We start from the raw sequence: 13,439 nt of genomic DNA, 5'->3' as shown, positions 1-13,439 counted from the left end.
CAGCAACGTTGCTCGAAAGGAAATTCTCTACCACCCTTTCCTCTTCACCTTAGCGGACAAGAATAACACCATTCATAGTCTTAAATTCTCCCCTTTGCCTAAATCCAAATCAACAATATTATGAAAATGAAAAGTGTCCTCAAAATTTGCCCCCAATTCCAAACTTGCTTTAAAATCTCATTTTGCCTTAGTCTTTCACTGAAATGCAGAACACAAATCTGGCTTCTCTATGATGAATATATAACACACTCCTCCTCCTTTGGCATCTTGGCCCTTAGTATCTATCTTGCCTCAATTCTCACACCAATCTCTCTCAGATAATCAAAAAGGCAACTACCAAAATCATCTTCCTCTGGACACAACTTAAAGATTCCATCCTTCTAATATCCAACCAAGTCACCAAGGCTCAGAGAACCAACCCCCTTTCATAGAAGACATAAAGCAAAATTTGAAGTAGGCCTTGGAAAGGTGAAAGAAAAGAAGAAGGGGAATCCTGGGACAAAGTCAGAAGCAGAAATGACCTCAGTGAATTTTGGGGGCAGTCAGGAGACTTGACTGAAGCAGAGGGAAAAATGGGAAATTTGGAAACAATTATTTAATTTATACCATATAATGAAATATTAAACTTCTGCAGTACATTTTAAATGGTTCAATTAACAAAAAAATTGATTTACAAACACCTTTCAAGAAAGTGCATTGGTCTAAAGCCAGGAGGTCCTTGGTTCTGAATCCTGGCTCTGCTATTATCTTTATGACCTTGGGCAAGTCACAGATTATGAAAGCTTTTTTTTTTTAAAGTTTTTTTTTTTTTTGCAATTGGGGTTAAGTGACTTGCCCAGGGTCACACAGCTAGTAAGTGTCAAGTGTTTGGTCTGAGGCCATATTTGAACTCAGGTCCTCCTGACTTCAGGGCTGGTGCTCTATCCACTGCGCCACCTAGCTGCCCCAAGGTTATGAAAGCTTTAAAAGCCAAACAGATGATTTTATATTTGATCCTGGAGGTAATGGGGTACCACTTGAATTTACTGAACGGGCCATAAGCTACCCATGCTGAAAAGTGGCAATCCTTTAATAATAATACCTAGCCATTTATACAGTACTTTAAGGTTTAAAAAGTATTTATAAATATTATCTTAATTTATCCTCACAACAACTATGGGAGGTAGGTGCTATTACCTCCATTTTACAGATGTAGAAACTAAGGTAGACAGAGGTTAAGTGACTCGCCCAGGGTGACACAACCAGTAAGTGAAGGCAGGGTTTGAACTAAGATCTTCCTGGTTCCAAATCCAGTGCTTTATCTGTTGTACAGCCAGCATAAGTGCTTCAACTGCTCTAGTGCCAAATGCTTCATATACATTATCTTGTTTAGTTCTCACAATGACCCTATGAGGCAGGTACTTTTAATTCTTCCATTTTACAGTGAAGAAAACGGAGACCAGAGAAGATAAGTGACTCCCTCTTCCACCCCAAACCCAGGCTCTTTCCACAGCACCACTTCTATAGGAACTTCTTGACCAAAGCACTCCAGTTCACAGATCACCACTCTCATCTCAAGCTTCCTCTAGGGCAGTCTTTGCTTTTGCATTTGTATCCCCAGGAGAGTGGCTGTCACAGAATAAGAACTTAAACTCTCTTTTCTCTCTTTCTTCTACCTCTTCCCATACCCTCCTCCTAAGCGGTTTCCTTCACAAGTAGAGAAATTAATACTATAGTTTAATTTGGCATTAAGCTCCCTACTCCCTATTTTCCACCCAGTACCCTATAGTTTTTAATCACCATTCATCCCTTTCCAAATTCCAACCCTAGATTACCCCAGTGTACTTTCTTTACTGCAGACTGCAAGCTGCCACACTCCAATAACTCAAGAAGTAACCAATGCAAATTGACTAGGTCCACAGCCAACCTGTTACCTCACTCAACCTTCTAGTCTTTACTAATCCCTCGGTATTTCACTCCTCAAATGTTCTCCATAGCACAAAGACTCTTTCTTTACTCCAGGCTGGAGATCAAGAGCTCTCTTCTCTACGCCTTCAGTGCCCTCAATTTCACCCTCCACTGTCTGCCCTCCTCTGCTACAGTCTCAGAGCAAGAGGTAGCTCTTCTTTCGGTCACTTTCACCTTGCTACTTCTCACACGTGACATTCCATCTCCAGTCTCTGGGCCTGTGCACTCGCTCTTCCCTATGCCTGGAATGAACTCCCTCCTCACCTCTGCCTCTTGAAAAATCTCTACTTCATGAACTTCAAAGTTCAGGAGGCTCAAGCACCACCTTCTAGATTGAGGTTCTTAACCTTTTTTGTGTCAGGGACCCCTTCTGCAAGAAGGAGGAGAGGGAAGGTAGTGTATAGGGGGCCATCAAGTGAGACAATCTGACTGAAACCTAGAATATATGAGAGCGAGTAATGGGAAATAAGTCTAGAAAGACAGGCTCCTTCACTGTGTGGTTGAGTATACCCCAAGGTTCTGTCCAAGGCCCTTATTTTCTTCTCTTGGTGATCTCATCAATTTCCTTATCTTCATGTAGATAACCTAAATAGCCAGGCCTCATCCGCCTCTTGAGCAACTGCCAGCTGGATATTGCCAAGTGGATGTCCCAAGAACATCACAAACTCAAGATGTTCAAAACAAAACTCACTATCTTTATTCCCTAAAACCACCTCTCTTTCTGATTTCCTACGTTCAGGCAGCTGGGTCGTGCAGTGCATGGAGAGCGGTGGATTTGAAGTCAGGGAGACCTCAGTTCAAATCTTGCCTCAGACAATTAATTACCTCTCCTAGTCTTAGTTTCCTCATTTATAAAATGGGGGTAATAAAAGCACCTCCCAAGGTTGCTATGAGAATCAAATGAGTTAACACATGCAAGATGCTTTATAAACCTTAAAGCATATATAAATGCTTATTATTATTGATGACACCACCATTCTTCTAGTCCCTCAGTGCTGCCACTCTGTAGTTTTCATTGACTCTCCTCCCTCACCTCCCACACCAATCATTTCCTGAATCTTGTTAGATCTTCTCTCCACTCACACAGCTACCACCCTAGTGCAGGCCCTCATCATCCTTGGCCTGGACTATCACAACATCTTCTTAATTGGTTTCCTAGCATCTATTCTCCAGCATCTCCTCCATCCTCCACGTAGCTGCCAAAGTGATATTTCTAAGGCACAGGACTGACCACGTCCAGATCCTGGCCCTGTACTGTCGCTAAGATTAAATACATATTCATCTGTTTGGCATTTAAAGCCACTCACAATCTCTCTCTGAACTATCTTTCCAGGCTAATTATTCATTCTTCATTCCAGCCAAACAGGAATTTGCTGTTTATTCCCTGTATGTGACATGCCTTCCCATCTCCAAGCCTTTTCATTTCACAGTGCCCTAAGGCCGAAAATGCTCTCCCCTTCTCACCCTCCCTTCCTGCAATCCTCAGCATCATTTGAGGGCCAGATCAGCTCTTCCTACAATAGACAATAATACTGCCTACAAAAGAGCTTTTCTGCTCCCCAAACTTGTAGTGTTCTCCCTACTTCATCATAACTACCTTGTATACATTTCATATTTATTTGGGTGCACATTGCATTTCTACCAAGTAGAATGTAAATTCTTTGATGGAGGTATCATCGTGGGTTGATCTTTGCATCCATGGCCCCCCAAACAATGCTGGACTATAGTAAACACTTAATAAATGCTGGTTAGATTGAAGTGAATTCAGGCCCTCAAGAAGGCTCTCAAGCAGAAAGCTCTCTGTTCTTGCCTTCTGGTAGCCTACAGTTAGATCTAGAACAAAACTTAGACATACCCTAGAGGGAGAAAGCATCTTTATCACTCAAAAATCAAAGGGATGACAGGCAATGAAAGCAATGTTGTTTTAATATGACTGGAATAGACAATAACATCCCACTTGTCCAGAAATCAGACTTTGAACCACCTTAGTCATCTAGAACACAGCTACAAAAGCAGCTGTCACAAAAGCCCACAAGACTTTGTTCTATGCTTTTTGCCCAAACAAATGTGTGTAAAATATGGCATCATATTAGAAGCAGGATAATACACTAACAGGGAAGGAAAGAGGCACAACAATTAACAGATGGTTTTTCAAGCTCAGCAATCTAAGCTCTTTCCCCTCCCCACCATTCCTTTAGTAATAGAGGCAAAATAGTGCCTATGGGCATCATCGTATTGCTCAAGGTACAAGAACAAAAATTAAGTATGGATACACTGGGTACAACAACATGACTGAGCTCCTATCTCACATAAGGCACTGTGGTAAGTAAGCAGTGTATAAGGGGTGACACGGAGGTAAGAGAAAAGCCAAAGACCCAGTGGAGCAGATAAGAGGTAAACAAAACCAGCCAGTAGATGAGAGTCAAACAAATAGGAGTCAATAAGTGCTGTTAGAACAAGATGAGAGAAAGGTTTCATAGAGGAGAGTGGGTGTCTTGAAGAAGAGGTAGGCTTATGGCAGGTAGGAAAGGAGGTAGCAGGTGTTATGGTCATAAGAAACATTAAGAAAAAGTTGAATGAAGTAGGTTCATTCTCCTGTTTAATTAGCATGGAAAGGTTTAATATACTTGAGAAAGCTCTGACAAAAAGTTAACATGAAACTGATGACTATAGGGGTAAATTTCAGTTAGATGGATTTTTTGCTTATGGGGAATTCATCATTCCCTAAATATGTTGGCTAAAGGAGGCATCCTTGTATTACTATTTAAGCTTTGAATAATTATAGCCTTAATAAAAATATGCATGTTTACTGGATACACTAGAGATCTGAAAGGGAAAAAGATTACCTTCAAAGACTTCTGCAGTGCAGAGATGTTAAAAAAAAATGTCCTTGAAAAATGCTGAAGGAAGTCAGGTTTTCTTTTTTTTTTTATTTAAATTTTTTAAATTTTTTCCATATACTTTTGAGTTGAAAATTGTTCTCCCTTTTCCTTCCCCCCCTCACCCTCCCCAAGACGGTGCACAATCTGATATAGGCTTTACATTTACATACCCATTAAACATATTTTCACATTAGTGAAGTTGTAAGTAAAAATTAAAACCAATACGAGGAACCATCAGAAAGATGAAACAAAACTCAACAGAAGGTAAAAATAAGTGATAGCGATTCGACAGGAAGTCATAGTTTTTAAAACATCAAAATGTGATGTTTTGTTATTTACTTAAAAAAATTCCTAAAAACAAGAAAGGATCACTTGAACTCTCTTTTGGTAGAGTGAAAAGAACGTTTTGTGCTCCAGAGTCAAGGACCTGGGTTTAAATCCTGCCTGCTGATAACTGGGTGACCCTGGACAAGTCATTTCACCTCCACAGGCCTGTTTCCTCATCTGTAGAATGAAAGCATGGGCTAGATGGCTTCTGAGGCCCTTTTCTGCCTCTAGATATAAGACCCTTATTTTTAAAAACAGCTTTAATTTTTTTCCCCCTGGGGGGGATGAGGGATGATCGGAAGATGCTTCTAAATATAGTTTTAAAAAAAGACTTAAATTCTACTTCACCATTGAAACCCCGTATCTAAATCCAGTGAACTCTGGACCATTCATTATCTGAATAGTGCTTTTAAACCAAATTTTTTTTTCTTCTTCCTCCCACCATTATGAGCAATACAGTATTTAGAACACACAAACCAAAAAAACCTTCCCTCTGATGTCCCAGAATAAAGCTTACAAGTTTTTACCCAAGTCATATTAAGAAAGAGGCAGCATGGTGTTGGGACTGGAGTAAGGAAAATGTGTTAACTCTTAGTAGCCTTGTAATCGTGGACAAGTCACATAATCTCCCTATAGATTATAAAACATATGTGGTCTTCCAGGCTGAGAGGATTACAGCTTTTTCACAAACCCCCAAATAAGTTTAACATTTATTTTTATTCCTTAAGAAAACTGATTAAAGAACAAAAGGCAATGTTGTGATTAAACACAAATTCAAAGTTCTACTCCCCAAAGCCTTTATCTTCATTAAAGGGCACAATACGGCTAGATGCTGTAGCAAAAACATAAGAGAATTTCTATTTCTAAGGTACATCTGTCTCTGCCACAATCTTACTTGAACACAAACTAGTCAGAGAAATTTTTAGTAAATTTATTATTATTGTAATGTTGCAAAACGCAAATGGGCAGACTGTAAATGTTCACATGCAAATGATCCAAGCATCATTCATTCCTCGATAAATATTCATTACCAAGCTCACATCCGGGTGACTGGGTGAAACAAACCTTCCTGGAAATGCTTTCTTCCTTCAACTGATGTCACTGCACTTTACATCTTTACCATGACTCAAATACGAAATGAAGAATCTCTGTTTAAATGTGCAGTCTCCCTCTACTAGACTGTATAAAGTCCTAGGAGAGAGGAGCTTCTTAATCACCATACAGTGTTTAAATAAATGTTTGTCAAATGAATGCATTGTGTCTTTCGGGGAGGGAGAGGGGATGAGGCAGTTGTGGGTTTAAATATTCAGAGAAAAACTGTCTATACAGACAGGGTCTTAGGAAAAAAGGACTAAAAGACAGTAAATGCAATTATATGACCAAAAACATTCAAATCTTGGGAAAACACATAAGAATACAATTGAGATTTGATCTTTAGGTTGGTTTCCATAAAGATTAATAATTTAAAAGAAAAAAGAATTGTAAATAGACACGGTTCTTATAAGATACCCAACTACATTCATCTTCAAATAGCCTACAGCAGCACAGGGGCAAGAGTGCCAGAGGGATCTGAAAGTCAATTGGCCTGGGTTCAAATACTGGCTCCACCACTTTACTTGTGTAAAGTGGGGCAAGTCAATCGCCTTCTCTGGGCCTGAGTTGCTGATTTTATCAAATAAGGGAGCTGAACTAATAGCCTCTCCTATCCCTTTTCAGCTCTAAATCTATGACCCTATAATATTTACTGATTTTAAAGAATGTCTATCCTGCAAACTTAAGAAAGTGACACAGGCTTATTCTAAATCGTATGTGCATTAAATAATAATTATCAAAATTATGCTTTGTCTCAATGAGTTTAACCGAAGTAACAGTGTAAATTTTATTAAGTTTATTCTACAGAGGACTTGGTATACATGTACACATCGTGTAACAGAAACAAAACTTAAAGGCCACATCCTAACTAATCCGTATGGTGTAATACCACGTTTGTCTCTGTATAATTAGTTACTCCCTGAAATAAAATAATTCCTACTTCATCTATCACTCATTCCTTAAGACACGGCAAGCCTAAATTAAAAATTTCCTGTAGTTTTGTGTTACCTACCATTTCTTAAAAAAAGACAAAGTTACTTCCCTACTTCATTACATTAACAAAGGGAAAAAAATCATCATGAAGATGGGTGTTTCAAATCACCTGGAATAATGAATCCGAGTAAATTTCTTGTCCCATTAGGGAAAAACACACAAACACGGTTGAAGTCCTAGGCTTCAACACTTCCTAGGTATGTGACAGTGAGAGACAAGCCACTAAATTTGTGAGCCTCAGTTTTCTCAAATGTAAAATGAGGATAATACCTGGATTATTTACATCACAGGGTGTTGAAAGATAAACATGGTAGGGATGTATATAATACATATATTTGTGTAGTTTTTTCTCTTAAAGAGTCCTCTTTTTGAAACTATGATATCAAAAAGTCTTCCAGTTGACAACAAATTATCAATAAGTGGCTATCCACTTATTGGATGCAAGTTCTTAATTAATTCATTAGGATTAAGTTCCTTTAGAGAATGGTGCAGCAGTGGATGGAGCAATGGTCTGGATCAAAGAAAGCTGGGTTTAAATTTCACCACAAACATTGAATGTATCTGACCCTGAACCTTTCTGTGCCTGGGTTTCCTCATCTCTAAAATGAGGAATTGATTGGACTTGATAGCCTTGAACGTACCCTGCAAGCTCCAAATCTACAATCCTATGACTGTACTGCCTTTGTTTTTCTATCCTCAGCATCTCAAACACAGTAGGGCCTTAATAAATGTATGTTAATTATTTCCTGTTGTGACAAAGGTCAAAAGCTAAAGAAGGTGCTATTACTAATGCCAAGCAAAATGTCAAGGAAGGGTTTCATGGTTCAAAGAAGTTCTTAAGAGTAGAATCATGAGAAATTTCACCCAGGGTCTTCATTTTCCTTAACAAAGAAGTCATCTCTAAGCCCCCAGTTACTAAAATATCAGAAAAATTCAGCACTTTTGGGGAAGGGGGGCATTTAAAAGAGAAGCATACCTTAAAAACAAATCATGGAACCAACACCAGCCTTGCTTTGCTTCGCTCACTGTAATTTGGAAAGAGGAACACATTTGGGCCTAATATTAAGAGACTTTCTAAAAGTCCTACCTTTTCTACAAAGGATGCCCAGGGAGTGTAAATGTAACATTAAACACTTAAAGCTTCACCACCTCCTATCTCCCGGACAAACAAAAGCAAACCTTAGGTTTTTCCGGTGTGAGAAGGCCACTGATTTAAACCCAGTCATGAGGAAAGAACCCTAGACAGTGATGTCACCACAGGAATCAACAAAGGAGGCACCCAGCCCGGCCAAAAGAACTAACCCCCCCTACAATTCAAATGAAGGGATCCCCAACTACAATTCCCCCCAACCCTCACAAAGTACTGTGACTGAGCCATGTTTACATTTTTTACAGCAAGATTAGGCGACGTGAGGAGGCCCGGGCATCCTGGACTGTGACACTCGAGCCTGCTTCGCTCTCGGTTTCCTCCAAGGGGTTTTAATTCCGCACCTGTAACATTAAATCTCTAACGCAGGGGGAGGGAGGGGCCCTGCATGAAGAACCCCCTCCCCAGGCTGGGCAGCTTTGGAAGGAAGGAAACCTGAGGTGGATACGAAGGCCGGCCCCGGGGCAGGTTTTCCAAAACGCTTCCGCACGACCAAGCTCCCCCTCCAAAATGGGGGGAGGGGGCGTGGTAGGGGGCTCGAGATGTTCCATTTCCACCAAGTCATCTCGTGTTAAGAGAGGAGTGGGGGAGAAGCAGAAGCGAGGAGGGCCTCTGCCAAGGTTTCGGAGATCGGAGCCTCGCTCCTCCCCTCTGGCCCGACCCCTGCCCCAAGCTGGGCAGCAGGACGACGATGACAGCTGGGCCCTCCGCGACCCCAACCCCTGCCATCAGTCACTTCCCACCTCCCCGCAGTTGGCCTCCAGCCGCCGCCTCCCCTACCTGATATGGCGGCGGCGGCTCCTGATCCGGCTCCGTGCCCTCCCCAAAGCTAGCCGGGTCCGACTGAGACTCGTGGAGCAGGGAGATGTCATCCGAAGTGGGGGATTTGAGGCAGTTCCCCATCTTCCGGGAGTGCGTGGGAGGGTGGGGGAGGGGGCGTAGGGGGACGGAGGTGGGAGGGATGGTCCCTAGGGCAGCCGGCGGGGGGGGGGGTCACTCAAGGGGGAGGGTCTGCGGCTGACGCCGAGGGGGGGGCACTGGCCGGGGGGGTCCCGGGGCTCCGCTGCCTCCCTCCCGGGGGGCCGCTCTCGCTGCTCGGGCCGGGCTCAGGCTGGCCGGCGACGGTGGCTCATCCCCCTCGGCGGCCCCGGGCGGCGGCTCCGGGTTCCGGGCTCAGGGCTTGGGCTGGGCCCCGCGGCAGCGGCCTGGTAGGGAGGCCGGGTTCGGGCTCGGGCGGCGCTGGGGGCGGGGGAGGGGCCTGAGCGACCGCGGCTGCCCCGGGGCCCCGCCCCCCGCGAGGGCGGCGGCTCAGGGCCGGGCCCGCCGAGGCCGGACGGAGCCCGGGGCCGCCGACACGGACACCGCGGACACGGCGGGCACCAGCGCCGCCGGGCAGGCCCGCATCCTAGCCGACCCACGCGAGAACGGGCGAGGAGAGCCGCCACCACAGCCGAGCGACCGCCACCCCCTCAGCGCCGGCCGCCACAACGAGGCCCGGCGCGACGCGGCGTGGAGCGGGACCGCCCAGCGTCGTGGCGTCACCCCGCTGTGCGTGCTCAGGCCCCGCCCCTCTCCCCCCGTAGCCCCCGGGACGCTGCTGCGCGCCTCTCCCTCAACCCTCCCCCCTCCCTCCGTCCATCCCTCCATCTCTCTTTCCTCCTCTCCTTCCCCCCTTACCCATCCCCCCACTCCTCTCTCCCTCTTTCCCTCTTACCCCTTCCCTTTCCTCTCTTCAAAGTTAGCTAATCTTATCTTAAAAAGAGAAAGGAAATCCAAATTGTATTAAAAATGGAAAAGGAGAATTCACAAATGAAGAAATAAAATGATCAAAAACTATTTTGTTTAATTATATCTTAATAAAACTTATAAAAGAAATGGACGAATACTTACAAAGTATAAGGTGCTCAAATTAACAAAAGACAAAGTGACTATTTAAATAATCTAATATCAGAAAAAGTAATTGAACAAGACATAAATGAACTGCAAAAGAAAAAAAAACACAGCCTCTATTCCTTGAATAAGATATTCCATATATTGGCTCTAGGCATTTTCTCTGGCTGTCCCTCATACCTGGAATACTCTCCCCCTTCAAGTTTGACAACTGACCTTCCCCAACCCCTCTTAATTTCAATGCCTTCCTTTTAAGTATTTCCTCTTTATTCTGCATAAAGCTTGCTTTGCCTATATTTGTTTGCATGTTTTCTCTCCCATTAGATTGTAAGCTCCTTGAGGGTAGGAACTGTATTTTGACTCTTTTTTAATCCCCAGTGCTTAGCATACTGCCTGGCACATAGTAGGTGCTTAATAGATATCTATTGGTTGACTTCTACTTGTCCATCCCGATTATGAGATAATTTTTCTGAATCTCTCATTCTCTTCTCCTCACCCTTTAGTGTATTCTTCTTCCCCTTCCTTTCCATTCTTCTTTGAAGATCATGAAGGCATAATAGAAATACTCCTAGGCCTTGTATCTAATAGAATACATGTAACATCTCTCCGTGTTAGAATGTTTATCTTTATGTAGTTCTTTATGATTGTTCATTGATTTAATGTTTCATTAAAGATCCATCCTGCTCCCCCCCCCATTAGGATTATATTCCATTTTATTGGATAAGTTCTTTTTCTTTTTTTTTTCTTTTTTGTTTTCAACATTTACTTCCACAAGATTGAGTACCAAATTTTCACCCCATCTTGCCCCTCCCCCCACCCCAAGATGGCATGCATTCTGAATATCTCTTCCCCTAGTCTGCCTTCCCTTCTATCTCTCCCCTCCTTCTCTTATCCCCTTCCCCTTCTACTTTCCTGTAGGGCAGGATAGATTTCTGTACCCCATTTCTTGTATCTTATTTCCCAGTTGCATGTGAAAACATTTTTTTTTAAACATGTGTTTTTAAAACTTTGGGTTCCAAATTTTCTCCCTTCCTCCCTCCTCACCCACCCTCATTGAAAAGGCAAGCAACTCAATATAGGTTATACATATGCAGTTATGCAAAACAGATAAGTTATTTTTCATTGTACACCTATATCCTTTGTCTTCTGGAATATATATATATTCCAAGCTCTTCACTCCTTTTGAGTGGGGGCTGCTATTGTGTGTGATTCTTACTGTGGCTTCCTCAGTACTTCAATTCTTTCTTTCTGGATGCTTGTAGTATTTTTTTTTTAACCTGGAAATCCTGGATTTTGGCTATAATGTACCTGGGAACTTTCAGGGGGGTGATAAAGGCTACTTCTGCTTTGCCCTCTGATCCTAAGAGATCTTGGCAGTTTGATGATTTCTTGAAAAATGATCTCTAGCTTCCTCCCCTCTTTTTTTTTTTGATCATGACATTCAGGTAGTTCAATAATTCTTAAATTTCTTTACTCAATCTGCTTTTCTGTTGTTTTTCCTATGAAATACCTTCATCTTCTATTCTTTCAGCCTTTTGACTTTGCCTTAATATTTTTTATTGTCTAGTGGAGTTATTGGCTTCTGTGTTTGGTCCATTCTGATTTTAAAGGTTTTGTTTTTTTTTTTGCTTAGGCAAGCTTTTGTATCTCTTCCAATTCTTTCTTCTATAGGTCTCCCCCCCACACCAATTTTTTTCTCTAGAACTCTCATTTTATCTAGAAAAAAAAATTGAAACTCTTCTCTTCCTAGAAGTTTAGTTAAATTTGTGCCAAAACTGTGTTTTTCTTTGTGGCTTTTCTTGTACACGTTTTGGAATAAATCTCTTCTGTATCTGTGTCTTGATTGTACCCATCACCATAACAGCTTTTTATAATGGCATTCTTTTTGTTTGTTTGTTTGCCCATTTCTCCAGCCTGCTCTGCCTGACTTCAAACTTTATGTTAGTGTTGGGCTCAGCACACATCTGGAGGGAATGTCCAGGCTGGTCCTGCTGTTGCTTTCTTGTGGTATTCAGTGTTGTGGTATTCAGAATCTCAGGATAGCTCAAGCTAGGGACCCACAAGCTCTCAGTGCACTCAGTGTGGGAGAGCATAGTGATTCAGGACAAAATCTGATAACTGGACCCCTGATTTGAGCTCTGCAAGTGCCTGACCTGGGTTTGGGTCTGACCAGCATGTTTGTGAGCTTACCCTGTTTGGAGTTTCAGTAGACTGCTGTTGAACTCATTTAATAATCAGCCAGCTGGATAGTTCTGCTATTTCAGAGTGACAGAAATGCAGGCTTCCCTTTGGCCTGGCATTCCTGCCCTGGTCATTTTTTGCCACTAGATCATACTGTTGTGATTGCATATATGTTAAGTTTGCATTCCACTAAACTCCCTATATTCTTTTTGGATGAACTCGTTTCTAGTTATCTGTGGCAAGGGCAATGTCTGTTACTATTGTATTTGGGAACCATAATGGTAAGCCCTTTTGCATAGCTAGAAAAAAGAAAATAAGACCAAGGAACTAAGGTTTGAACAAGCAATCTAACTTCCAGGCCTCCTAAAGAATGAAATCTCAGCCCACAAGTAATCAGCGTTCCTCAGTCTTGACTAACTTTCCACTGCCATACAAGTAAAAAAAAATTCTTCTGATTGTGCCCCTCTTGGGGAATTGGGAGGGGCTGGGGATAAGGGGAGTGCCAAGGTGAATTGTAGTCAACTGAACCAACAGTGTATCACTGTTGAGTAGCCCTTTCGTGATATTGTTGAATAAACTTTTGTTAGATGTTACGTGGTCCGCAAGTGTCTCATTTCATTACAGGCCTGAACCTGGGCCACCAGATTGACCTGAATTAGGCCTAGCCCTGAATACCATGTTTCATACTGGTGAAATTGATTTTTTAAAAAATAAATGGAAAACTTTGCATTTATGACTATAAAGTTTCATCTTTTTCAGTTCAGCCTGATGTCCTCTTGAGCATTTCAGGATATTTTAGAATCCTTACTCTCTACAGAAACAGACCCATATGCTTGGATATCCTAAGCAGCATTTGTACTCAACGTGGAGTCAATAAGCAAATAATCAGTGCATGATAACAAGAGAACAATGCATTAAAACGTCTCCAAAGTAGGTGCAAGTTCTGTTGCTCTTCTAGTACCTGGGAGTCCCCCAGACAT

General features: G+C 42.4%; 1 protein-coding gene and 1 long non-coding RNA gene across 2 annotated transcripts in view; both read right to left on the bottom strand.

Moving 5' to 3' along the window:
- The window catches only part of RNF11 (ring finger protein 11), a 75,809-nt gene extending 65,935 nt beyond the window's left edge, over positions 1-9,874 (bottom strand). Inside the window, exon 1 of the mRNA XM_020987736.2 lies at positions 9,169-9,874. Within this exon, the coding sequence (XP_020843395.1) occupies positions 9,169-9,291 (123 nt within the window). The 5' untranslated portion in view covers positions 9,292-9,874. The remainder of the gene's footprint in view (positions 1-9,168) is intronic.
- On the bottom strand, positions 3,856-8,613 carry LOC144457861 (uncharacterized). Its single transcript, XR_013487437.1, has 2 exons — positions 8,218-8,613; positions 3,856-6,347 (listed from the first exon to the last, which is right to left on the bottom strand). It is a non-coding gene; the product is annotated as an uncharacterized LOC144457861 (long non-coding RNA).
- Positions 9,875-13,439: the final 3,565 nt, after the last annotated feature.

Source organism: Phascolarctos cinereus, unplaced genomic scaffold, assembly GCF_003287225.1.
Source record: "Phascolarctos cinereus isolate Bilbo 61053 unplaced genomic scaffold, phaCin_HiC Scaffold_5;HRSCAF=322, whole genome shotgun sequence".
Classification (NCBI taxonomy): domain Eukaryota; kingdom Metazoa; phylum Chordata; class Mammalia; order Diprotodontia; family Phascolarctidae; genus Phascolarctos; species Phascolarctos cinereus.
This window is presented reverse-complemented; position numbering and strand designations above follow the sequence as displayed.